Here is a 27,143-nt window from a genome sequence, read left to right as displayed (position 1 = left end):
GTGTCTATAAAAACACTAAGTTACTGGTCTGTGGTGGCACACACCTTCAACCCCTACACTTGGGAGGCAGAGGCAGATCTCTTTGAGTTTAAGGCCATCCTGGTCTACAAGAGCTAGTTCCAGGACAGGCTCCAAAGCTACAGAGAAACCCTGTCTCAAAAAACAAAAAACATAACAAAATAAAACAACAACAACAACAAAACAAAAAAAACCAACCCCCCCCAACTAAGTTGTATACTTTAAACCATGGACAAAAGGCAAATTGTTCTAAAAGAAGCTGCTAAGCAAGGTAAGTTTAAGAAAAAAAATGAGAGAAAAGCCAAAAAAAATAGGGAAGAGATTTTGTTACTGAAATACCTTTTTTTTTTTTAAATGTCTTTTACATTTAAATTGTATTTTCAAAAAAAAATCCAAACTGGATGTGTTTGGTAGTGTCTTTTTCATATATGAAAAGGACAATGTGGGATTTTGGACTTCAGTTCCATAGCAGAAGATTATCAGATTGATGAATCATTATATGTTTAAATACTATAAATTGAAGTCAAGGTGCATAATAAGGACTAGTAAAGAATTCTTTTCTTCAATTTTCTCAGCAAAGGTGGCAAGGCACTAGGAGGGTCACAAGCCCAATCATGAATAAAGAAAGCCTTAGTTAATACTTTTGCTATTACTTTGTCCTACTTATCTGTTTCTTTAGAATATTATAAGTATGATTTTAGGCACCTGTTCTTGGTTCCCTTGGCTTTCTTATTACTCCCAGGCACTAGAACCTTCAACTGACACTGATATTTTGAAATCCCTGATTTTTTTCAAAGCATGTTAAGGACAGTATTCTCCTTATCCTTTTGGGCATGTTTACATCCTCTGCTATAGCATACTTTCCCAGAGAAAGAGAGGCATGCTCTTTAGAGACGTTTCCCCTCATAAGCCAAGATAAATATAACAGAATTAAATCATCAGATGAGGTGAAAGGGACATTGCTGGCATTCCCATCTAACTTGTTCCTCAGTGCTGAAGCATCTCCATGGGCAGGTGCAGAGATTCAAAGCTTTGGGAGTTGGTGGCAGTGATGGAAGCTTTCTCTAGGAAGTCAGCCCTGTTCCATGATGCAGTGAGTCAGCCCAGGTGTGTGAGTGGGCAGGGTGTGCTCTAGCATGCACCCAGCCTGGTAACTACCCATCCTGGAGCTATACTCTTTGTGAAATGCATCCTCCTCAAATTTTCAGAGAGAGGTCTCTTATGTGAGCTCTGGATTTTGCTGAATATCTGACTTTATTAGCATGGAGCAACACATGGGGAGCAGGCTAGATCCCCACCAACCTCATCCTTCTCATGCTGTACAACCAGGAAGCACATTCTCCCTCTCATTGTGGCTTCCAAAGGAAGTGTGCTTTACATATGCAAATGTAAGCCTCAAGTTTCACTTAATAATTATCAGCTGGAGATTCTATTGATGAGCAGCTGAAGCTACTCATCAGGGAAGAATCTGTAAGTTAACCATTTGTGGGTTCCCCTGGAGGCTGCTGCCTCACATCAGCATCTGAATACTCTGGTGATTGCAGACCCTAGATGCTGATTTTCCCTATTCACTTATCCTGCCTGGCCTGAGTCTGGCAGCTCTTTAGTATCCTGCCCCTGACCATCCTCCTTCTGTGTTAGAAGTTCAAGGGACAGTGGAGATTCAGCTTTATTTGCAGGAGCACCATTGCCTACAGCTCCAGAAGTAATGGCCTCCTCCTTACCTTGCAGCTGCTTTGCCCCGACTCCCACAGCTTACTATTAAAAGTTCTCAGGGTGCCCTGGATGGTGTGGTCAGGATGTCAGGCCCAGGTATCCTTTTGCCTTCATTTTCCAGTCTTCTGCAACTGTGCTCTCCATCTGGGGTATCTCATAGCATAGTGGGCGATCTCTGTTCACTATGTTGCTGTTGATGAACCTGTGTGGAGTTCAGTGGACTTTAGAAAGGCACTCGTTTAAAGCTCTTAGTGTTCATCATTTTATAGGAATTTCTTCACTTTTCTGATTCTTAGTGAAACTATCCTTTTTCAGTTCTTTCTTGTATGTGTAGTGAGATGTTCCCACCTTGTTACTGGAAAATGTAACCTTTATTTTCTGATAAATGCTGTTTAGAGGCAGAATGTGAAATGAACTATAGAAAGAGCTTACACATGGCAAGTCACTCAAGTTCAGCAGGCTTCTGTTTCTTTCTCTTTAATATATGGACAATAAAACCTGCCTCAGAACTACAGCAATGAGTTGGGCTATGTTAGATTCATCCAGGCAAAGTCAATGGTAGGTAAGAGAAGTGGCACACCCATCCTCACTTCAACCTGGTTCTAGTAAGTGTCAGGTTTAGTAATTACTTCCATACATTCCTGATTGTGATATTCAGGTATATTTGGTTGTCTCTAAGCCCTGGCAATAGCATGGTGGATTAATCAGGTCTACAGAAACCCTGTCGCTGTTGAATTCATGCTTGAGAGGTAAGGACAGACCAAGAGGAAGGGAACATAAATGTTTGTTGTGCAATCCTAATTAGTCTGTTATTAAAATCCTTAAGTCAGATATTAAGAGGTTAAAGCTGAAAGATCAGAGAAGCAGAGCAGCCGGCCACTAGAGCTCTTACCTCCACGAAATCCTCAGACCAAATGGTGTTTCCTGTTTCTACAAGTTCCCAGACTCAATAATATGAGCTCCTGTCTCCTCCTGCCTTATATTCCTGTATCCACCTCCCTTCTTCTGGTATTAAAGATCTCTACCTCCTGGGTTTATTTCTCTTTTAAACTGATTCAATCTGGTGTAGGCCAGGTGGCATCGAACTCCTGATCTTTCTGCTTCATCCTCACAAATGTTGGGACTAAAGGTGTGCACCACCATTGCCTGGCCTCTATGGTTAAGTAGTGGGTAGGTCCATCCTCTGATCTCCAGACTTGCTTTATTTGTCAGAAATAAACAAAGTATCACCACAAGCATTAGTTTTGGAGAGAGCCTTGTGATATTTTGCAGTGGAAGATGTGCCATAGTTGAAGGGAGAGACCCAAGGCTTCAAAGTGCTCCTCTAAGGAGTGGTGTTGAAACAGATTCTTTCTGAAAGGATCAGAGCCATCACTCTCAGGGAAGCATTGCTAGGAAACATCCAGAACGCCAGTGTAGCAGGCAGAGAGGCCACAATGGACAGCATTGAAGTCAGATAGATAGCTTAGGCCAGGTAACTGTTTGTGAGACACTGTAAAGTCCTTGGGTCTGGCTTTATGTTTGATGGGAACTGTGGGGAAGAGATTGAGTTAGGTAGGTGAGTGGTTCAGTGGCCATTGCAAACATCCAAGCAAGAGTGATGTGGTCAGAACTGAGATTAGAGCAGCAATTTAGGTGTAATCTAGAGAATTTAGGTGTAATCTAGAGAAAGAACTAATATTTTAATATATTCCTGATGGGTTATGAAGAGAGGAATTCAGTGCAATGTTGCAACAAATATCATAGTGATGTCATCATCAGAAAATACTTTTTACCAGTACAGTGAACACCCCAACAGGAATTCAACTGACTTTTATTGAGTCATAATGTGAAGCAGGTTGTACATACAACCTTGATGTGTAGAAGAAGAGAGTCATTTCTAGGCAAAGAGCTGACCAGGCAGGCAGTCATTTTCCCCTTCCATTACCTGTATAGTATAAGGCAGTGGACATCTAGGGACATGAGAGGAATGTAAGACCAGCTCTACTTAGGCAGGTTAAGTGTCCTAGGCAGGATCCTTGAGCTGGTATTGAAGGGTCACTGTTAATTCACCAAGTTAAAAAGAAAAAAAAAGCTTGTAAATTGTAACACAAAGGGGCCGGCTTGTTGGGGTATCTGTTCCCGCCTGGTACCCCACAGCCGACAAGTCCAGAGAAAATCAATCACACAGAGATCTCTATAAGTTATAAAGCTGATTGGCCCATTAGGTCTGGCTACTTATTAGCTCTTATAACACATATTACCCCATTATCCTTATCTACGTTAGGCATATGGGTTGGTATCTTTTCCAGCTGTCAGCTTACATGTTGCCTCTTCGGTGGTCTGGGCAGGAATGGTGGAGGGAGCTTCCTCCTTCCTAGCCTTCTCTTGTTCTCATTGCCCCACCTCTACTTCCTGTCTGGTAGACCTTCCTATACTTCCTGCCTGGCCAATCAGCGTTTTATTAAAATACATGATTGACAGAATACAGATAATTCTCCCGCACCAGTAAATGACATAGATCTGTTTCCCTATGTCCATTCCATTTTCTTGGAACCTAACTGACACCTTGCATATATGGGGACTCCCAAAACCATGTCTTTGTGAAGATGGGATTATAGTGTGCAGGGGATTCTGTAGCAATTCCTGAAGGTCCAGAAATTCTTGAGCCATAACCCATCCTGCTGTGTATACCTTTATGATCCTGGCACTGGTTCTGAGTCATTGGGTACCTTCTCTGCCATGACTCTTCTCTCTGGGACCATGAATTAGGATCTAGCATTGCAGGCTCTACTACCAAAGGCTTCACTTTGGTCCTGGGTATCTTTCAAGGTTTCTTCTTCCCCCCAAACCACTCCCAGTTTTGCTTCACAGTGAAGTCAAGCCAAGAGTTTTAGGGGTGGGTGATGCTTCAGTGGTTAGGAGCATCCACTGCTCTTGCATGGATCACAACCAACTGTAACATCAGCACCATGGGATCTAGATCTATCTTGTGAACTGCAGTAATGTATACATACAACCACACAGACACACACATAATTAACAATAAAAAAGTAAATCTTTTAAAAAACAATTTCTTATTGAAATTACCTGGCACGAGTGAGAAGGAAACACGGAACACACAACAAATCCGCTTAGGAGTTTATTAGAGGGTGTACACTGGGGAATCGGTGTGCAGAGAGAGAGAGGAAGATTGCGCATTCAGCTTTTTAAAAGCTGCCTAGCGCATGCATACAGGGGGTTGGCATGACTACGTCATATGCAGATGACAGGCTCAGGTATGCCCGCAAGGGTTTAGCTGAATCTTACTTGGATGGAACCACTCATGCACTCAGGTGGGTCACAGGGGGTCCTTTTAACATTCATGCACCTCCGCGCCCCAGGGCCTTCTGCATAACATGGCTCTAGACCCAGAAGTGCAGCCTTATTTGTGGCTGAATAACTACATTCCACCCTTTTGTTTATTATAAAAATTTGGGGGTTTGGAAGTTTTAATGGGTGGGAATGGGGCTTCATAAGGTCTGTCCTGACTGCTTCATGCTGACTTTGTGGGCATTGTTGCTGATTTTTTGGGCATTAGGGAGTTGCGATGATTGACCACATACAGGGGTGACTGATTACTGTTGTTATTCGGGCTCTGTGGAACTGACTAGCTGGAAGCTTGTACCTCACAAGATGCTGGAAAGGCAGAAAATTATATCTGGAAAAAAATTTAGATCCTGGTGATTAAAAGAGGAGAGTCCCAAGATGGAAGATAGAGGGGGGTTCTTTGGGAGGAAAGGAGGAGGGAATTTCCCAGGGGTTCCTGAGACCAGGAATGATATGAGAAGAATTAAATGATACTTATTCTGGGTGAGTCTGGTCAGTTTAGGTAGGTCCAATTGATTTCCTGGAGCTTATGCAAAAAAGTGTTTGAAAAGAATTAAATTTTAGACATATTAAAAACTTATGATTACGATGATATATTGTTGGAATGGAAGATGGGGGAAATAAGGGGGAAATTATTGAAAAAGATAATTATTAGACCCTTTAATGTTTTACCTGAAGTAAATCCTAAGATACTGGCTTTCCTTTTGCATCATGGTATTACCTTAACATCCAGGAAACTGCTGTAGTCAGTGTTATGTTAAAGTCTGTTTTGTAAGGTTTTTGGAGTTTGGGGCTGCAAACTCGTTATTGTTTCTTACCACCTGGGCTTTTGACAGCCCTTGTTCCTCTGGCTCTATGTTTAATGATGGTCCCTGTAATAACAGCTGAGTGGTTAACTGGAAATTTAGGCATGACATTGAAAATGTGAAGAAGTTGGTAAAGCATGTAGGAGAACGTGTAAGAGGGGAGAGTATATGGAGGTTTTTTGCACAGGAGAGTTGAGTAAGGACGAGACTTTTATTTTTCTGGAACTGGAGAAAGAGTGGCTGATCTTGGTGCCCTCTAGAACTTAAGGGAACAGGGCCCTGTTTGAGTTACTCTTTTAGAGGGAGTATCTTGAGCAAGAAGATTAAAAGGTTTAAGGTGGGACAGGTGACTCCAATGAGGAAGTTCCTTGACCTTGGCAGCTGTGGGAGTTACAAGAATTACTTTAAAGGGGCCCTGCCATTTAGGGGAAAGGGGTTAGGGTATTGGTCTGTGGGAGAGAATAATACCTGATCCCCTATTGGCAGTGGGCATGAATTAGCACCTGGTGAGGTAATGAGTAGTTGATAAAATCCCATAATAGGGAGTTTAGATGGGATAACAGTGGAGTAAGCAGGTGATCAGGAAGGGGAGTGGTTTTAGGTGAGGGGCTGAGGATTAAAACTGGCTGGCCTTACATGAATTCAAAGGGCAAGCTGAAAAGGGGGGTTTTGGGAGAGCCCTAAGCCTAAGAAAGGGCAGAGGCAAAGTTTTACCCAGTCAGGGTGAAGCTCCTGTGACATTTTAACAACAACATTTTTATTTATTTATTTTTTTTTGGTTGAGCATGAATCTTCTTTTTTTTTTTTAGTAAATTTTATTAAATTATAAAAGTTTCCATTTCCGCCCCCCCTCCCAACACCCTCCCACTCCCCCCACTCCCCCCCTCCTTCCCCTCCGTCCCCCAGGGCAGTCAGGGTTTCCTGCCCTGTGGGAAGCTCCAGCTCCCTCCCCCTCCCTCCAGGTCCAGGAAGGCGAGCGTCCAAACAGACTGGATCCCCAAAATCCAGCATATGCAGAGGAAACAGGTCCCAGTGTCATAGTCAATGGCTTTTCAGAAAGACCCCGGGCCAGCCACAGTCAGAGAATCCGGCCAAATTCCGAGAATCTGGCTAGATCACGTCCTCGTTCAGTCCCAGTCCGACTGGCCCTGGTAAATTCTCATCAGATCCGTTCCCTTGTATCAGTGGGTGATAGCATCCCTCGCAGTACTGATTTCGTCTTTCATGTTCCTCCTCCTTCCGCTCCCCCTCCGAACCTCGGGGGGCTCAATCCCTTGCTCCAATGTGGGCCTCCGACTGCATAGCCGTCCTTCGCCAGACGAAGGATCTATGGTGATAAGCAAAATATACATCAGTATGGTCATGGGCCACCAGGAGGTAGGAAATAGACAAGAGTCCCAGGTAACCTCGGGTGCATGGGGGGGTGGGAGGGTCGATGGAGGGGGAGAGGGCTAGAGAGAAGGGAGTAGGGGAGGAACAGGGAAAGCTTGGTGGCCGGGGATGGGGGGGGGGAGGGAGGTAGAATGAATATGGGATCAGGGAACAATATATTTCAACTAAGGGAGCCATTTTAGGGTTTACAGGAGACTTGATTATATATGGGATCCCAGGTCCAAGGAGAAATCCCCCAGATTGCTCTCTGGACAGAGGAGAGGGTGCCTGAAACAACAACATTTTTAAAGGAACAACTAGTTCATTCTACCTTCCCTGAAGACTGAGGGTGGTATGGGATATGAAAATGCCAGGGAATGTTAAGAGCCTTAGACAAATTTTGGGAAATCTTGGAAGTAAACTCTGGGCCATTATCCAACTGAAGAGAGGTTGCCAAACTGGGGGCTGATTTCTTGGAGAAAAGAACATCGGAAACTGTCTGGGCCCTCTTGTTAGTGGGGAAACAATTCAGCCCAAACCAGGAGATATTTAACTCTTCTGACCTTGGGAATATGAGTAAAATCCATCTGCCAGTCAGTTCCTGGAGGGTAACCCCTGGCCTGGTGGGTTGGAAAAGGGAAATTACAATATTTGATCTTGGGATCTGACTTTTGACAGATTTTACAAGAGGCAGTAATAGCTTTTAAGAACTTTTAAGTCCTCAGGGGTGGGTGGAGGTGAGTCTTGACAAAAGGAAACAGAGCTTTGCTATTAGGATGAAAGAGCTGATGTAGGTAAGACAGAATTTGTTGGTTGTCAGGAGGTGTCTGTGAGAATGTGAGCTCTACTTGGTCAGCTCAGTTAGTTCCTTTGGAAATAATGGAACTGTCAGTCTGATGAGACCGGCAGTGAATAATTCCTGTAGCTTAGAGGAGATGGGAGACTTTTATCAGGTCCATAATGTAACCTGAGTTAGTTATGGATCCTCCTTTCATCATAAAAAGCCCACGCTCCTTCCAGATAGCTGTGTGGGATAGGAGGATATGAAAGGCATATTTGGAGTCTGTGTTAACATTTTAAGATTGTCCATTTGTTAGCTGTAAGGCATTGGGTAAGGACTATTAACTAATCCTGCTGATTAGTTATATGGGCAGGAAGTGCCTGTGCCTCCACTGTCCCAGTATTTTGATACTATGGCTTAGCCTGCTCTATGGGTCCCTTCACATAAAAAGGAGCTGCCATCTGTGTACCAGGTATAATTTGGCCTGGGACAGTTTGCCCTCCTGTATATGTGAGAGGTGGGATAGTAGATCCTCTAAGGTTTCTATGCAGGAGTGAGATGGGGAATAATTAATGTTAGGTAGAGAGGTAGGAGATTTGAGATATTAAGGGGTGGGCAGCATTGGAAAGTGAGTGTGGCATCTTCTATTAGTGCCACCTAGAGGGAAAGAACTCGGAAAGGGGGTAAGATTTGTAAGCCTTTGTAAGTTAAGAGATGGGATAGATTGTGGTGGGAGAAGACAGTGGTGGTCAACCCAAAAGTTAGTTTCTTTGACTCACAGGTCAGAAGCTCAGCACCACTAAAGCACATATGCAGGGTGCCCAGCCCTGAGTGGTGAGATCCAGCTTTCTTGACAGGTATGCTACAGGTGCAAAAGAAGGTCCCAGCTGATGTCCTAGGACCCCAAGGGCATATCCCTTATTATCTTTGACATAGAGGGAGAAAGGACATGTTAAATCTGGGAGATGAAGAACTGGGGCCTGGATAAAGACTTCCTGGAGTCACTAGAAGGGTTTAGTAATGGGATGGAGAAGGGGCTCATGCAGAGAGCCTAGAGCTGCCTAGTATAATGGGCGGGCGAGGAGAGAAAATGAGGGAATCCAGGAATGCAGGAAGCCAGCTAGTCCTAGGAACAATGAACCTCTTCTTTTGTGAATGGAACTGCAAGGGACTAAATTAGCTTTTTTCTGTCTAGGGTAATAGCTTTTCAAATTGGGGTAATAGTGAATCCCAAGTAAATGACCTGAGAGGTAGACATTTGGGCCTTAGAAGGTGAGATTCTATAGCCCCTTTTGGATAGGAAATTTAAAAGAGCAGAGGTATTAGTTTTGCTGATCTCCAACGATGGACTGCAAAGTAAGATATCATTCATATACTGTATGAGTTTAGACTTAGGGAGAGACAGTGAGAGCAGGTCAGAAGCTAATGCCTGGCCAAACAGGTGTGGGCTGTCCCAGAATCCCTGGGCAAGGACTGTCCAGGTGCGCTGTATGGAGAGGTGAGTGTCAGGATTAGTCCAGGTGAAGGCAAAGATGTTTTGAGATTGAGAGCTGAGAAGAATAGAGAAAAAAGCACCCTGAGCACTTATGCAATATGTGAAGTGATGTTCTGAAACAATGACATTTTGTTAAGCTGAACTCCTGATAAATATCTCCTGCTGCCTTCTTCCCTAGTCTACCCTAATAAAAACCCGTCTTTCATTTCTGATTTCCTTGAAATTGCTCATTTGGATTTGTGGAGAAAGTAACTGATAGAGGTCCTCTTTCTGTATTTCTCTAACAATGTAACTCTCACTAATTGGATTCTAGCACTAATGTTAGTTAAGGTGACTGACAGTAGGGAAAGAGAGCACAAGAAAAGGGAGCTGTTATTTCTACGCAAAGGCTATCCAGGCAAGCTTTACCTGTTTTTAGTTTATAATCAAACTGAGCATGATAGCATTCATTTAGGTCATATGGCAATTTATAGCAGCTGGATAGTATGAAAAAAATTGTCTATATTGGCAAAAAGGATTGCTTCAGTTTCTGTCTAAAATGTAGAAAAGCTCTGCATATGTGGTGCCATGGGGTGACTCTGCAGTCATCACTAACATTAATCAAATACAAATGGATTCCTATCTGTCTTTGATATCAAGCTCTTCCTGATAATCCAAACTATTCTTTTCAGTGTCTTTACTGAGTTTAGCTTCCTGATGAACATTTAATGGTGAAGGTGGCCTACATGCAAGTTGACATTCTCAGGTTAAGCAAAGATGATGGTACTTGCTGTGATCTGTGTCAAAGTCAATTGAATGGAGTAGAGGAAAGAACTATCAGAGGGCCTTGATAATATGGTTCAAGTCATCCCTCAGCAATACTATAAGGTTTGCTGATGGGGTCTGATCACCCATGTGATTGCTCATTTACAGGAAGTAAGTGGAAATAAGTTAGGTTGATGGCTCAGTGCAGAAAACTCTTACAGCACAAGTGTGAGTACTTGAGGTTAAATCCCAGCATCCACATAAATAAATCCAGCATAAATATGGCAACCTGCTTGTAATCCCAGCTTTTTGCAGGAGCATGGAATCCTTGAACATGTTGGCTAGCTACATTAGCTCACCAATCAGCTTTGGGTTCAGCAAAAAGATGCTGCCTCTGTATATATGATAGAGCACAATCAGTGTAGATGCTCAGAGTAAACTCACATTTGCACACTCAAATGTACACAGGTGCGTATGCATGCACATACCATGCATACATACATGCATACACCAAGGAGAAGAAAAGAAAACTTCCTGTGCATAATTTCTAATGATCAGTATGGAAACTGACTGTCACTGACATAAATCGGAAAGAACTCTAGTGCTTTTTGATCTTTTCTCTCTTCAGATTGAGTCTTTCAGCCCCAGATTGTCCATGGCATTTGTGAGCTTCATCTGAGAGAAGGTTACCAAAATCTGGGTGGGCTATTTTCTCATTCCCATCACATGCTAGGAGAGAAAGCACAGTAGTTCAGTCTTCATACAGCACCATTGAATAGAAATTGAAATCTTCCCAATCTCACTGGATAGTCAGGGATTACATGTCTTCACCACCAAAGTGGTAGAATTAAAAGTGTGTACCACAAAACCCAGATTATATAGTACTGAGAATAGAACCCAGGCTTCTGGCATTCTAGTCAATCCATCTACCAACTGAGCTACATCCTTAGCCCACCATTGAACCCTTTTAAAATATAGATTTTATTTAAATTATATGTATGTGACTGTATCTCTATGTACAAGTGAGTACAAGTGCTCAGAAGGTCAGAAGGGGGTATTAGATCATCTGCAGCTATAGTTATAGGTGTTTGTGGGCCCCCGGACATGATTACTGGGAATTAAACATGTCATCTGCAAGAGCAGCGAGTGCCCTTAGTCTATAGTTATAACCCTTTTGGACTCTTCTTTGTAGTAGCTCTTATCTCTTCCCTGAAGGTCTGGATTTTGCTGGACTGTCACACTTTAGAAGTAGGGGTGGATGGTGTCAGATCTTTGTCTGTCTGCTACTTGCCATTCAGCTTTTTATTTCTCTATGATGTGAATTGGATGTTGTTGCCCATACTCTTCCTTAAAGGAAATCATTCCTATCATTTTTGAGCACTGAATATATCCAACAAGAATGGCAATTTAAAGTTCATTATAGATGGGTTCATAAATAGACTGTAATAGAGAACAAAGTTAGGGTTAGGGATGGGACCGGAGGAAGAATGAAGAAATACATTACATGATCTCAGCTGAGTCTCATTGCTAGTTAATAAGTACATACAGCCACAACTCTGTCTCAGCATTTACATATGTACACACTGAGTTGCAGAAAAATGCAATACTTTGCTTAAGTCTGTTAACTAGTAAATAGAAGGTCATAGTTTAAGCTTAGTTATTCTCAATTCTCATTGTTCTCCACTTCCTTTGATTTTTCTAGTGGCCTTGGTTCTCTCTTGCTCTTCCTTCAACATGAACTATTATAGTCTCTCATTAAATAACCGGTTGTTTGAGATTTATTGGGTTTGTATTTTTCATAGCTTTTTAAATATTTTATCTCTAGAGGTTACAAACTCTTCCCTCTATCTCTTCTTCACATCCCTGTTAAATCCAGCTAAAGAAACTGGTATCGGACAATGTCCGCCATGATTGGACTATAGATTATTATGGTCTTTTTATCAGTCAGGGGCCTCCAGAGAAGCAGAACCATGTATGGGTATTTTCACTGACACACTTACATGAGAGTGCCTACATGCGCACACACACCCCGAGTGAGAAGACACAGAGAGAGTGAGACAGAGAGAATATGAGAATGAGTGTTTTTGATTGACTAGACTGAATAAACACCTTGCAGATCAGCAGGTAAGGCAGCAAACTGGAAGCTCAAGGTGAGCCAGCACATAGCAGCCATTGCAGTCTGGAGGCCTATGGTCAAGTAGAGGTAGTGATCAGTCTAACCCACATGCCAGCAGCCTAGAGACCTGACAGTACAAGTATTTTAGTTCCTTCTGTTGAGTGTTTAAGCAGGAAAAATCTGAAGTCCAGGTACAAAAGTGGTCAGGCAAGAAGGACTTCTGTTCCTCAGAGAAATAGTTGACTTTGCTGCTCTAACCAGTCCCCACACTCTTTTACTGTTTGGATGAGGCTCATGTGCCCTAGAGAAGGAGTTTTTCTTTACTCATTAGAACATCCTGTTGAGCATGGTGTCCACTGACTTCTTTAGGTAGAGAAGGAGTTGCATGTGTGGCAGCACTATACCAGCCAAAGGTGTTAGGGACAAGACTTTGTAATTGTGGGATGACAGGGGTAATTGCTGGGTCTTTACAACTGATAGCTTAAGAAAACATGGAGTGGTCGCAGTTGTTTACTTAGACCGTGGAATCTAATCCTGGGAGGGTTAATTATAGAATCTGACCCATAAGACATACTGCAAGAAAAGGCTATGTCAACAAGACTTCAACTTACTCTTTACTCTTAGTACCTCCCACTAAAGGTTTGGTGAAGCTCACTGAACAAAGCTAGTAACCAGCACATCAGGAACAAATAAAATAGTCCAAATACAAGGGAGAAGACTGTCAACAAGGAAAAGCAATGGTGCCTCCTAGCCCTTACATCTAGCTGCTCAGTGACAGGATTACACAGCCAGGTTACTGCAGAATTTCTCTGCACAGGAAGCCAGAGCTTAGAGGGAGTCTGCATTTCACTCCTTTATCTTTTCCTCCTCCTTCCTTCGTTCCTTCCCTTTCTTTTTTCTTCTTTTTTGTTTGTTTCTTAGTATCTATCTTTGGCCACTCTATAACTTGCTATGTAGACCAGACTGGTCTCAAACTCTTGGAGATCTCTTTTCTATGTACTTATAGGTGACAAATTTGTAGAGACCTGAAAAGCAAGAAAACTTCTGCAAATGTTTAAGAACTAAGTTTAATTACAACCAAATATGGCCCAGAACAGGTTCGAAACAGATTCATCATCAATGTGATTTTCTATAGCCTCGTCATTAAAGCTTGTAATTTTCATAAACAGGCTTGTGAGCTGTGAGCAAAGAAGCAAGAGGATAGGAAAGGAACCTGTTACTGGACCTTCCTTCTACGTTTTCTTGTGTGTGAACCTTGGCATAGTAAAGGCCGGGTGCAAAATGATGGGAAATGTCCTGTGTGAAAATTATGTCAGAGGAAGTCAAAGCTTGTGGCCACCTGCTTATACATTGCAGTCCTATGCTCAGAACGTCTGCTGTTATTAACAGGTTAAATTCTATCTGCAACTCTGTATTACCCTCTTTGAGATGGGGATTATAGGAATCCCTATCTGGCAGGTGCCTCTTAGGAAGAGGCACAGCCATTTTGTTGTTGTTTAGACCTCAAGCCTCCAACCTTGTTGCTATGCCACCATTTATGTTTTTATTTCACAAAAGGGATTAGAAGATTAAAGTAAACTGCTAGGTCCTGTTGCTAAGTTTCCAGAGTTCCTCAGGACCTTGGGTCCTCAGAGCTTCCTGTGTTCCTAATTCTTTCATGAAAGAAATAGCCCTCTTATTTCCAGAGACCTTTAACTCAGCCCCTTATGTGGTGTCATAGCCAGGTGTGGCATCAAGGAGAGTTCATTTCCTTCCTGTTGTGAAGTTTAATAGTGTCAGTCTCCTTGTCTATATAGGCACAGTGACTACCTGGTGTGGGAGAATTATTTGTATTCTGTCTTTTTAAAGACTTTACCCTTTTTTTAAGGCATTAACTTTATTCTCTATATTCTTTTTCTTCTCTCTCCCAAGCCTACATACACTCATCCAACACTGTGACCCATTTAGAGGTCTTTTATGTCTGAATCTGTCCTATTGTGAATCTATAATTCTTTACTGTCTTGAAGAACTTTTAAAATACTGAGTAGCTTGGTTGTGGCTGCTCTGGATGTTGGCTCCGCCTCTCTCCAATTTCAAAATGTTGGATATACCATTTTCTGCTAGCTCTGGGGCCACCAGGTAGGAGCTGCACTTAGCAGTTTAACTCTGAGACTGAGCGTGCAGCACAGAAACTCTTTCCATCCAAGTTACAGCCAAATCTGACATGCAGAGCACCGCACAGCCTGGAAACATCTCTCTGTATGGCGGCAGGAATCCGCCATGCTCTCCCACTTGCATAAGCCCCATTCCACAGTCTGCCCAGGCAGGGAGCCCTGAGCCATTGGTATTGTTTCAGAGTACTTTCTTCCCGAATCCGAGCAGGCACACAAACATCCAGTCTCATAAAAGCCATTGAAATGCTTTAAAGCCAGAGTTTGCACTGGAGGCACAGCTCAGGAAGCCACATTTAAAAATGTCGCGGCTTTTTTTCTGCAGCTATTGCTGAAGCAGGAAATCTCTCTATAGCATGTCCTAGCAAACAGCAAAAAGCTCTGTTAAACTCTATATTTGTGTCTAAAATTCCTTTTAAATTCCTCTTAGGTTTTACGTGGAGTTAGTTACCACATTGGACAGCCACTCTCTAATCAACAACCAGTTTATTTCAAAGATATGCTGACCTCTCAAAGGAAGCAAGGAGATGTGCTACATTGGGGAAGAGATTTTGCTTTTTTTCCCCACAGAAAATGAAAGGCTGTGAATTCATTCTGAGTTAAGAAAAATCCAGTTTGATTAAGGAAGACCACCTGAGAAATCTATGGTAGGAACAGATGGCTCAGATGTCCGAGTTCTACATCCAGAACAGATTCAAGACTGCTGCCTGAGATGATCAAGACTCACAGGATACTCCAGCCAGGACTTGAATATAGCTCTAAATTCTCTTCAGGTCCCCATATGATTATCAGTGCCCCAACCAGCAGGAAGAAGCCTGGAATACTATGCCCACATTCCCAACAAATGGACTATGGATATTTTCCTTTGTTTTTTTTTCCCTCAAAGTTTATTAAAATACAAAAGTCTCCATTTCTGCCCCTCCTCTCAACACCCTCCCACTCCCCCCACTCCCTCCCCTCCTCCCTCTCCATCCCCAATAGCAGTCAGGGTCTCCAGCCCTGTGGGTAGTTCAAGCTCCTCCCCACTATCTCCAGGTCAAGGAAGGTGAGCATCCAAACAGACTGGATCCCCAAAATCCAGTACATGCAGAGGAAACAAGTCCCAGTGTCATTGTCAATGGCTTTTCAGAAAGACTCCGGGCCAGCCACATTCAGAGAATCTGGCCTCATTCAGAGAATCTGGCTGGATTACGTGCTCTCTCAGTCCCAGACAACTGGCCTTGGTGAACTCTCATTAGAACAGTCCCCTTGTATCAGTGGGGGATCGCACCCCTCGTGGTCCTGATTTTCTTTTTCATGTTCTTCCTCCTTCTGCTTCTCATTTGAACCTTTGAGGACTGAGTCTGGTGCTGCAATGTGGGTCTCCATCTGTATCGCCATCCCTCGTCGGATGAAGGTTCCCTCTGATCTTGCCTTCTTTGCTCACGTTCGCTTTCCTTCTGCTTCTCGTCTGGACCTAGGGAGTTAAGTCCAGTGTTCCAATGTGGGTCTCCATCTCCATCTCCATCCATCGCCAGATGAAGGATCTATGGTGATAAACAAAATATTCATCAGTATGGTTATGGGCCAAGGGCAGTTCAGGCACCCTCTCCTCTGTCAAGAGAACAATCTGGGGATCTCTCCTTGGACCTGGGATCCCATTTATAATCAAGTCTCTAGTAAACCCTAAACTGACTCCCTTAGTTGAGATATATTCTTCCCTGATCCCATATCTATCCTTCCTCCCTCCACCCCCCCAGTCCCCCTGAGCATTCCCCATTCCTCCCCTGCTCCCTTCTCTCTAACCCTCTCCCCTTCCAACAACCCTCCCACTCCCCCAAGCACCCGAGGTTACCTGGGACTCTAGAATCCTGGCTAGAATCCACTTATGAGTGAATACATACCATATTCCTCTTTTTGAGTCTGGCTTACCTGACTCAGTAAAGCGTTTTCTTTTTTTTTATTATTTTTTTTAATTTTTTTCTAAGTTTTTTATTTTTTTATTTAATTTTTACTGGGAACCCCTCCAGAATCAAGTCTCTTGCAAACCCTAAAATGGCTCCCTTAGCTGAGATATAAACCTCCCTGCTCCCACAACCATCCTTCCTCCCTCCCCCCCTCCCATTCCCCCAAGCCATCCCCAATCCTCCCCCTCTCCCCTCTCCCTGACCATCTTCCCTTACTACCACTCCCCCACCCCCCATGCACCCGAGTTTGCCTGGCAATCTTGCCTAGTTCCACTATCCAGGAGGATAACTATATGATTTTCTTCAGGTTCACCTTCTTATTTAACTTCTCTAGGATCACAAATTCTAGACTCAAAGACCTTTAACTATAGCTAGAAACCACTTATGAGTGAGTACATACCATATTCCTCTTTTTTGGTCTGGGTTACCTCACTCAGTAAAGCGTTTTCTATTTCCATCCATTTGCATGCAAAATTCAAGATGTCATTGTTTTTTACCGCCGAGTAAAACTCTAATGTATATATGTTCCACACCTTTTTTAACCATTCTTCTATTGAGGGGCACCTAGGTTGTTTCCATGTTCTGGCTATTTCAAATAGTGCAGCTATGAACATAGTTGAACAAATACTTTTGTAGTATGATTGGGCATCTCTTGGGTATATTCCCAAGAGGGGAATTGCTGGGTCCTGAGGGAGGTTGACTCCCAGTTTCCTGAGAAACCGCCACACTGATTTCCACAGTGGCTGCACAAGTTTGCATTCCCACCAACAATGGATGAGTGTTCCCCTCACTCCACATCCTCTCCAGCATAGGCTATCATTGGTGTTTTTGACTTTAGCTATTCTGACAGCTGTAAGATGGTATCTCAAAGTTGTTTGGATTTGCATTTCCCTGATTGCCATTCGAAGTTCATCTGTTGTGAATTCTCTGTTCAGTTCAGTACCCCCATTTTTTAATTGGGTTAATTAGAGTTTTAGTGTCTAGTTTCTTGAGTTCTTTGTATATTTTGGAGATCAGACCTTTGTCTGATGAGGGGTTGGTGAAGATCTTCTCCCAGTCAGAAGGCAGCCTTTTTGTTTTACTGACAGTGTCCTTTGCTTTACAGAAGGGAAGTGGTGCGGGAGAATTATCTGTAGTCTGTCAATCAATCATGTATTTTAATAAAATGCTCACTGGCCAGGCAGGAAGTACAGGCGGGGCAACCAGACAGGAAGTAGAGGCAGAGCAATGAGAACAGGAGAAGGCTAGGAAGGAGGAAGCCCATTCCTCCATTCGTGCCCAGACTACAGTGAAGCAAGGTGTAACCTGCCCCACTGGAGAAGGTACTGAGCCACATGGCTAACACAGACAAGAATTATGGGTTACCGTGAGATGTAAGCGTTAGTTAATAAGAAGACTGTACTAACGGGCCAATCAGTTTATAACCTAATGTAGACTCTGTGTGATATTCTTTGGGACTTGCTGTCTGTGGGGTACTGGGTGGGACAGAAACCCCAACAAACTGCCCTTCATGTTACAACTACCTTGTCCTCTGATAATTAAGGCACTGTGTGTGTAGGATAGAGTGTGCAAGAAACCCCTGTTGTTATTCTCTGCATACCTTGGGAGTTTGCCTTTTCTTAACAATGAGATGTTCATCTTTATCTACCCTTCTCCAAGGTCCACATTTACTAAGCTGTTTTTCTACCTATCTCCCCCCCCCCCCCACACACACTTTAAAGATGGGAGCTCAAACTCTGTGTATCTGAGGATGATCGTGAACTTTTGATCCTCCTCAGTGCTCGGGATACAGGTCAGGTGCATCAAAGGAGGCTAAGGCCTCACACTTGTCAGGCAAGCATCCTCTCTACTGAGCATAGTCCTGTCCTGTCCTGTTTAATTCTCTTGGTGGAAGCAAACATGGAAGCTGATTTTAAAAGCTGTGGAGGGGGCTTGTAATTAACTAGCCCAGTTACAGTGCCCTCCTGATCCATCTGTGATTTTATAAAAGTCCTCTACAGATTCTGCCTCAACCTTTGATTTGTAATTTATGGCAGTGGAATTCTGTAAGTCTTACTTATTGCACTGATAGGATCAGGAGCATATACAGCTAACCCTAAAGTGACTTTGGGTTAAATAAAATAGCAGTTATCTGTAAGGACATCAAATGTCCTTGGCAGAGACAAATGTCCATGCAGCATGGGTAGCACAAGTGAAACACATAGTGTGTGTGATTCATACCTTGGTGGTACAGTTCGCAATCTCAGCCTGGACTGGGCTGCAAGCAAGACAACTTGGGTTGTGGACAAACAGAAGTTCATTTTAGCCAGGCAGGGAGATGGTCATTCTCCAGTCATGAGAGTTACAGATTGGAAGCCTCTGAGACAGCTGCACTCAGGCTGGATCAAAGAAAAAGGAGTGGCAGCCTTGTGTCTCTGGAATTTTTATTAGTCAGCATGCATTGGGTACTGATATATATATATGGAGATATGCTAATTGCCTTTGCAAAGTGGTTTTTTTTTTCAGATTATAAAAATTAAAAAAGAAACCCAGTTGGTCAGCCTTGAGATCATATGTTTATAAGTAGCATTATACAGGCAGAGGAGGCTTTCATTGGGAGGTGATGCTTTCGAAACAGGGTTTCGAAGATGACTTTAGGCGTTCACTTAAGAACTTCACTTTATTCCTCTTTTTTCCTTTTGAGCTCTTCTACATTCTCAAGCTTTCACATCTCAAACTTTCCATTCCTCCTTATTCATACATGTGATGTGACTTCTTGTTAAGAATGTCCATTTTCAAACATGTCATATGGAGAAGAAGGCATTGTGTTCAACTAGGAACAGTATTGAGAGTGTCTTTTTCTAAACAGTCCTATTTTTATTACCGTAACAAACCATCCTGTTCTCAATTTTTCCCATTTTAATATGTATGTTCTGAATTATCATTCACAGTCCGTCTGCTTTCCTGCTAAGCAGTGGGATTGTGTCAAGAGCCTGGGGTTCATGGAGGTAAGTTTGCTAAGCTGATGCTTCCTTGGTCTCTCCTCCACTAGATGGGAAGCCGGTGTCTCTGTCTCCCCTGGAGTCCCAAGCCCACAGTCCCAGGTACACTGCCTCCAGCCAGCGGGAGCGGGAGAGCCTGGAGGTTCGTGTCCGAGAGGTGGAGGAGGAAAACCGTTCTCTGCGCAGGCAGCTCAGCCTGGTCCAGGGTCAGGGCCCTGCTCAACGCCGTGGGAATCACTCCAAGACCTACTCCATGGAAGAGGGAACCGGGGACAGTGAGAACCTGCGGGCTGCCATCGTGGCAGGCAACAGCTCTGAGTGTGGACAGCAGCCAGCTGTGGAGAAGTGTGAGGTGAGGTGTACAGGCATTGGGAGAAGTGGCTACTCAGAGCCCCTGTTACTGCTTTTCCCTGCAAATGCGTCCTGGACACATTATCAGGGCCCTGCAAAGAGGTGGATTTCTTAATTCAGTGCAAAACTAGATTGATCATAAAACTTTGCTGAATGGCCACAAAGACTTTTAATCTCATTGTGTCTCAGTTTCTCCATTTGGTAAACAGGGATAAGAAGGTCTACTCCACAGAAGCATAATGGATGCAACCTGTCTCTGGTTTCTTTGTGTCTCATTAGGAAATGCTCAGGTTTTCATACCCCGTTTTCATCCTGTGAACTCAGTTCTTTACAGTGTAGAATGGCTCACCCAGAGTTATAGTTGCATTATGTAGTTAGTTGCTTTGGCCCCCGTTCTCTTTTCTGTGTATGAACAGTCTCTGCAATTCAGACCTAGAGTGTTGTTGCCTATCAAAAGCCACTCTTTGAGGTTTCATATCTCAGTACTATTTTCTTCCTGGAATGTACTTTCATTCTTAGTGAACCTAAGGAATCTTTCAATTCTTATCCATCTTTCCGTAATGTGGCTTTCAGACTCAACGTCCTTTTTAACATGTGTGTATATGCACCAAGAACATGCATGTGGCCATGCCCACCCGCACACATGTGCGCACACACACACACACATACACACACTCATTTCCTGCTTCTTCTGGTTCTTTCTGTGTAGGTGAGTTAGGCAGGTGCTTGTTAACAGCAAGGGTGAATAAGGACTCAGCTGTGGTAGTTTCTGCTTTGAATACTTGAGCACTTTGCTTAACTTCTTGGAACTCATGGGTGCCTCAGCAGTGAACATCTAAGGCTGATTTTTATGGAATTTTGGAGGTCATTAAAGCAATGGCTAATGCCAAAGACACTTAGTGTGCTTTCAGTTAAAGTAATTAGTATTCTTTTTAGCTAAGTACAGATGATACTGGCTGGGTTTTCTTATGCTGTTTCTTAGAATAAATAATATTCAGCTTTATCCACACTGAAGTCATAGCTCTTCTTTTTAAGTTTAAGCTATAGCATCTGCTCCATGAATATATTTATTAATGATATTGGTAGTACCATCTGTATGTCACATGACAGGAGGGCTTATTAAGTGGTGAAGATGAAGATGAACTTGTATAGAAATCTAATATCAAGAGAGGAGAACTTAAACAAGAAATGGAAAGGAGAGGATCTAGGTTGTCTAGTCTAATAAGTCTAATTGGAACATGCCCTAGTAGGAGGTATCTAGAAGTTGTCTATTCTGTTTTGTTTCTGTTGCTGTGTTTTAAAAAAAAAATTACCCCGACAAAAGCAACTGTAAGAGAGAGTATTTCTTTGGCTCACAGATCACAGTCTATAACTGGAGAAAACAAAGTGGCAGGAACTTGATATAGTTAGATGTATTCACAGTCAAAAGCAGAGAGAATTTATGGTTCTTGTGTTCTTTCTCCTTTTCACCCAGTACATGAAATGGTGTCTCCTGCATTCAGGATGGGTCTTTCCATCTCTATTAAGAAAACCTCTTAGGAATTCATATAGGCCAGTACAATCCAGACAGTTCTTCATTGAGATACCTCAATTCTTTTTAGATCTTTTTGACAGAACTTAGCCTCAAGGCTTCCTGAGCTATAAACTGCAAGGGAGTCAGAAATATAAGGGAAATGAACTAACACTTTGAAGCTATGTTAATGTTGTTACTAATGAACATTCTCGCTGTCTTGTGTATTATTCACAAACTTGACTGGGCATAAAGATTACTATATACTAAAATGCCTATCCAGACACCTTATCCAGTGTGTGAGGAGTTTGTGGTAGTAAATCAATGAATGTGGGTATTTTAAAAAATCTGTCCAAGTGATTGTGAGAAACAGTTATCAAGCAAGAATTATAGTTACAATATTTATATATACTTTATTTTTATTATAACTAAGGAAAACTATAACTATCTATTCTTCAACTCCATCAAAGACTCCAGAGGGATATACTATTGTTGTAGAAGGGAGCGGGCTGTGTCCCACCACCCAACTAGCTTATACCCGAAATAACTACACAGAAATTGTATTAATTAAACTACTGTCTGGCCCAGTATATCTAGCCTCTTTTTGGCCAACTCTCACATTCTGATCTAACCCATTTCTACCAATCTTTGTAACACTATGAGGTCGTGGCTTACCAGGAAAAATTCTAACCAGCATCAATCTCAAGCAGGAGCTTCATGGCATCTGCCACACTGCCTTCTTCCTCCCAAAATTCATTTCTGTCCTCCCCGTCTAAGTTCTGCCCTATCAAAAGGCCAAGGCAGTTTCTTTATTTAACCAATGAAAGCAACACAAATACAGCAGGATCTCCTACACGATACTGTTACCTAAATAAACAGGAAGTGCATTGTAAGCAACTTCAGAAACTCTAGAATTGACAGACAGTGATGTATGTCACAGGTGACATAGAGCTTTTGTCTGACCATTGCAGTCTTCTCCCTCTAGACATCTCCCTGCATACTTCTCCTCTAGGTGTGGGCTGTCCTGGAATGTAGACACTGTGACTGCTGCTATCAGAGCCCCCTGGCTACCCTGGTCTAACTTTTTTTCCTTTTATATTCGGTGAGCTCATCACAGTTCTGGCATATCAGGAAAGGAAACAGCTTTGTAGTTCTGAGTCCATCTCACAGATTCTATACCAAAGGTCACCCATTCACTGTTTAGTTGTTAGGAATGAATCCCCATTCACAGCTTTGACATTACATTACCTGTAGATCCATGTTGCAGAGATTGAAGATGTACTAAGCAATGTATTTTGTATGAAAGATGGAGGTACAAGGTTTCCTTAGAAAGTACCATCTTAATGCTTATAAATGATATCAACATTTTTTACTTTTTTTCCATTAATGTCCTACCCTTAAAGATTAGCAAATACTTATATGGACCGAAAAGTATGTCATACTCCTTAGTCGCTATACTAATGCAGTGCTCAGGAACGGTCCCTGTGAGGTTAGGTGTTGACAGGTATACTACATAGTGTACTAAAGAGTGGCAAGAACTTAAGGAGAACCAAAGCATAAGATAGAATAAGAAAATTGTGCAGAGGTGGTTACAAGCCCATCGAATGGGTGCTGCAGTGCCAACACATGAAGGAAGCAATCACACCCTGAGCCAAAGCAGGGATACTGGTCCTGAAATCCTATTGGTGCTTCTTATTTTGCACACTTAACCTGAAGTGGAAGGCAAAGAAACCAGGTTCATTTACTCTATTAAGGTCAGGTCTTAAGGGCACACAACAAGTTGATGCTAGGTAGTTGATGAGTGCAGTGGGGCAAAGAGGAACACCATCTTACCCTCCTGTCAGACTTAGTGACAAAAAATGTCTTAAAACACCAGTAGCCACACAAACACAGGTTTAGGGTGAGGACCTGTGGCCACAGAACCCAGTCCTTCTGGCCCAGTCTTTGAAATTGGTTTCTCTTAGTCATTGAGGGGGTGTTTAATCCACCATATTGAGAAACGTGCAAAACTGTTACTTCTTACTATGAAAACTTAGTTATGATGTTATTAATTCTGGTTCTTCCTCTCTCTATTCTACTGCAGCCCCTGAGCCCTTTGTTCTTTCTGGGGCTAAAAAAATGTGGAGCATGCAGAACCCTTCCAAGAGCATATATTATGATGCTGATCTTCTCCTTATGTAGCTGCTCCCTGCTGCTCTGGCTCCAGATGATAAATTTATTCATAGTAGGAGGTGTATTGGCTAAAACTGAAGAGATTGGAAAATTATGCAAAATATTTGATACTGTGTGTGCTTTGCTTATATTTAATGGGTCCATTTACAAAAGTCTCTGAACCTTGAAGGCAAGACAAAGTTTGTTATTTCAAAGCCACATGTTCAAATATTTGTGATTCAGAAGAGCCCAATTCTAGTGTTTTCTGCCTCCTCTTCCCCTTCTGGGATGCATGTCCTCATATGCAAGTGTTTTCTTTACACAAGTAAAATGGTGGCTATCACATACCCCCTGCTATCTTTCATTCTGAATCTTTCAGACAAGATATTACAAAGAGGTAAGTGATGATGCCTTCCTTTTACAGGTGCAAAAATTAAGAAATGCATAAATTACTGAGCCGGGATAGCTGAAAGATGTGGAAGAACCTAAACACGTCTACTTTCACCCCACCCCAATTCCTACACACACACACACACACACACACACACACACACACACACACACAGACTCACACACACCTTTCTTCTGGATGAAATTTTCTAACAGAAGTATCTTTTTTTTAATGAAAAAAACTCTCTCTCTCTCTCTCTCTCTCTCTCTCTCTCTCTCTGTGTGTGTGTGTGAGTGTGTGTGTGTGTGTATTTGTGCCTTTCTGTTGCTTTGATAAAACACCATGACTGAAATCAACTTGGGGAGGAAAGGGTTTATTTTATCCTTCAGTTTTACTTCACAGTCCATCAGGGAAGCAGCCAAGGTTGGAACCCAAGCAGGGCAGGGAACCTGGAGGCAGAAAAGAAGATGCTATGGAGGAATTGTGCTTACTGGGTTACTAACCCATGGCTTACTCAACTTGTTTTATTATTATACTGTCTAAGACCACAGGCCTAGGGATAGCAGCACACTGACATCAATCATTAATCAAGGAAACAAGTCAAGGTTTGCTTGCAGATGAATCTGATGGGAACATTTTCTTAATTGAGGTGCCCTGTTCCAAGGATTCTAGCTTGTATTAAGTTGACATATCGGTCAGTGTGTATGTGGTATATATGCTTGTACTCATGTTGTGCCTTCAAAAACCAGGAGCTAAAACAGATTTGCATTGAAAATTTGTTAATGGCTGGGCCATATTTTCAGTCTCTTCTAGTGGAATGCAACAGAAATCAACCAAATAAAGGAACCTCAAAGTAAGCAAGTGATTGAAAGTGGAATTTTATAGTTATTGTTTCTTCCAGCCCAACAAACCACTCTGCCAATGCAGTAATCCAAATCAAACCAAATTAGAAAAAGCCCAGGTTTAATGGATGCCGGAGCTCCTGGGTGGCCCTCCAGAAAACATGGAGAGGGAAAAGGCAAAGCAGGGAAACCGTGTGTTCATCCTCGGGGGCGGGTGGGGGGGAGTTCAAATAGTCTATGGGAGTGATCTTGACCCTCCCTGGGGAGGGTTCACTGTTTGGCAGGCTTTCTTGGAGGTGGATTCTTGACTGCAGCACTCTGGGGGGAGGGTAGGAGCTTGGAACTTTGCCACCAAATATTCCAGACTCCTTGTATATATGGATGCCAAGGGACTGGGATGACTCTTCCAACCAAACAGTTATTTTTATGACTGTGGGACAGGTACATGTTATGGGGTTATGGTGAGACAGTTAATATACCACAAGCATTTTATACATTTTATAAATTAATTTTACAAATTATTTATTTAATTATTAATTAATAATAATTAATAAGTATTTATTTATTATAATTTTATGCATTTTATAAATTAATCAATTTATAGAAAAACAGAAACAAGTTACAATGTGTAATTCACAAGATTATTAAGGAAAAACCAGTCAAAAAATGTTGACATTTTGCTCAGGAAATGCTCAAAGTCTAACATTGTAAAACTAAAAAGAAAACTGGAGTCAGCTGTCTCTTAACAATGTGTGTGAATGAATGTATATAAAGACAGAGAATGGGTGTCAGTGTCTTCCAGACTCTCTCACTGAACCCAGAGCTTGAGGATTCAGCCAGACTAGCCATCCAGGAGCTTGCTTGGGGGAATTCCATGTCTCCACTGCTCAAGAGCTAGTATTCCAGGAAATGGCCTCCCTTGCTGGGAATTCACAAAGATTCTGAGATCTTTCTAATGCCTAGCAAATGCTTTAACCCCTGAGCTGTTTCTTAGCCCCTTAACAAAAGTATAGTTTACCATGGAGTAAGAAAAATCCTTAATTCTTAGTCAAGGTAAAGATTTGTGTGTGTGTGTGTGTACTTTGCAATGTTTGTCTGCATCCCTCGCTCTACCTACAGGATATCAGTAACATTCCTATCCTAAATAATTATATTTTATAACTCCTGGATCTTGGAATTGGGTCAAGTGCTCCATGTAGAGAGCATGACCTTCTTACGGAATGCTTAAAAATTCTGTATTTTTAAGAGACTGTATTTTAATTCATTAAGAGATATTGCTGAGACACACTGTATATATTTTTGGAAGCTCTGTTATACAATTTAAATGTTAACTTATATATTACTTACGTTTATAAAAGCCATTTGAGAGAAGAAAGCTTTATTTTATTTCAGATCTCTTGAGGATATAGTCTATCATGTCAGGGGACACATATTTGTGAGAAAGGCTCATAACTGGGCTAATGGGAATTTGAGACATTTCCCCACACCTTATAGGCATCTAGGAAACAGAACCCAGGACAGAAACAGAGTGGGCCTATAACTGTCAACCTTCCACCCTTCTGCTTACCTCTGTTGGGTCCTGGAGGTTCGTGCAAATGATGAAGGGACAGTCCACCAAGTCTATTAAACCAGAAACAAACTTTATTTCAGAAAATCAGAAAGAAAGAAAGAAAGAAAGAAAGAAAGAAAGAAAGAAAGAAAGAAAGAAAGAAAGAAAGAAAGAAAAACAATCTCCATGGGCACACAAAGCTTATCAGCTATTGCTGTGAGTACAGCCAGAAATTGAACTCCTGTAGCTGTGGCAATGGGTGTTGGTTTGGGGTGTTGATTATAGTAAAATCAACACCAGGTTCAAAGAGCTTTTACAACCTTGAGGTCACATTACATTTTAAGTTTTACAACTTTTGGTTATAAGATGTCAACTTATGATGTTTGTCAAAGTCTGTGGCTGACACAGCCACTTTTCATTGTCCCTGAAAGAATGCAAGACAGAGAGAAGAGTCAAATGGGGGACAGCTAAAAATTAAGGGAAGGCAATCAGACGGTCCCATAGAGGCAATAGTTAGAAGCTAATCTTTGTCTTTAATGCCTGCATAGCAGGGAAGCTGGGAGGCAGCGGACAAAAGTTTTACCTCTATACACAGTGGCTTCCAGAATGTCTGTTCTAAAGGCAGAAAGTGTTTGTTAAAGGTTAACAGTTACTACCAGCTTTATTTATTTTTCCCAAAATGTGATTGGGCTCACAACTTTATATTTTTATATTTCTATATTCCTATTTCTAGAACCTACATTTCTATATTCTTATTCTTGTACTCTTTATTTCCTCGATTTGAACTCCACTTTCTGAAGCTTACAGTATTGTTCTTTTAAAAAGAATACCATGATGGGATGTCCCGGGCAGCTCGCGGAGCAGCTGCTAGTGGCTG

At 42.2% G+C, this 27,143-nt stretch overlaps 1 protein-coding gene across 9 annotated transcripts in view; it reads left to right on the top strand.

Moving 5' to 3' along the window:
• Large1 (LARGE xylosyl- and glucuronyltransferase 1) overlaps nt 1-27,143 on the top strand; it is a 439,219-nt gene that overhangs the window by 209,875 nt on the left and 202,201 nt on the right. For 8 of the 9 annotated variants that reach the window (XM_048438254.3, XM_048438256.3, XM_087900593.1 and 5 more), the window contains one exon: nt 19,523-19,824. The exons of the other annotated variant lie outside the window; for it this stretch is intronic. In XM_048438254.3, coding sequence (XP_048294211.3) covers nt 19,523-19,824 — 302 coding nt within the window. The remainder of the gene's footprint in view (nt 1-19,522; nt 19,825-27,143) is intronic. 9 annotated transcript variants of the gene reach the window in all.

The sequence above is a fragment of the Myodes glareolus genome, chromosome 22, assembly GCF_982192425.1.
Source record: "Myodes glareolus chromosome 22, mMyoGla1.1, whole genome shotgun sequence".
Lineage (NCBI taxonomy): Eukaryota > Metazoa > Chordata > Mammalia > Rodentia > Cricetidae > Myodes > Myodes glareolus.
This window is presented reverse-complemented; position numbering and strand designations above follow the sequence as displayed.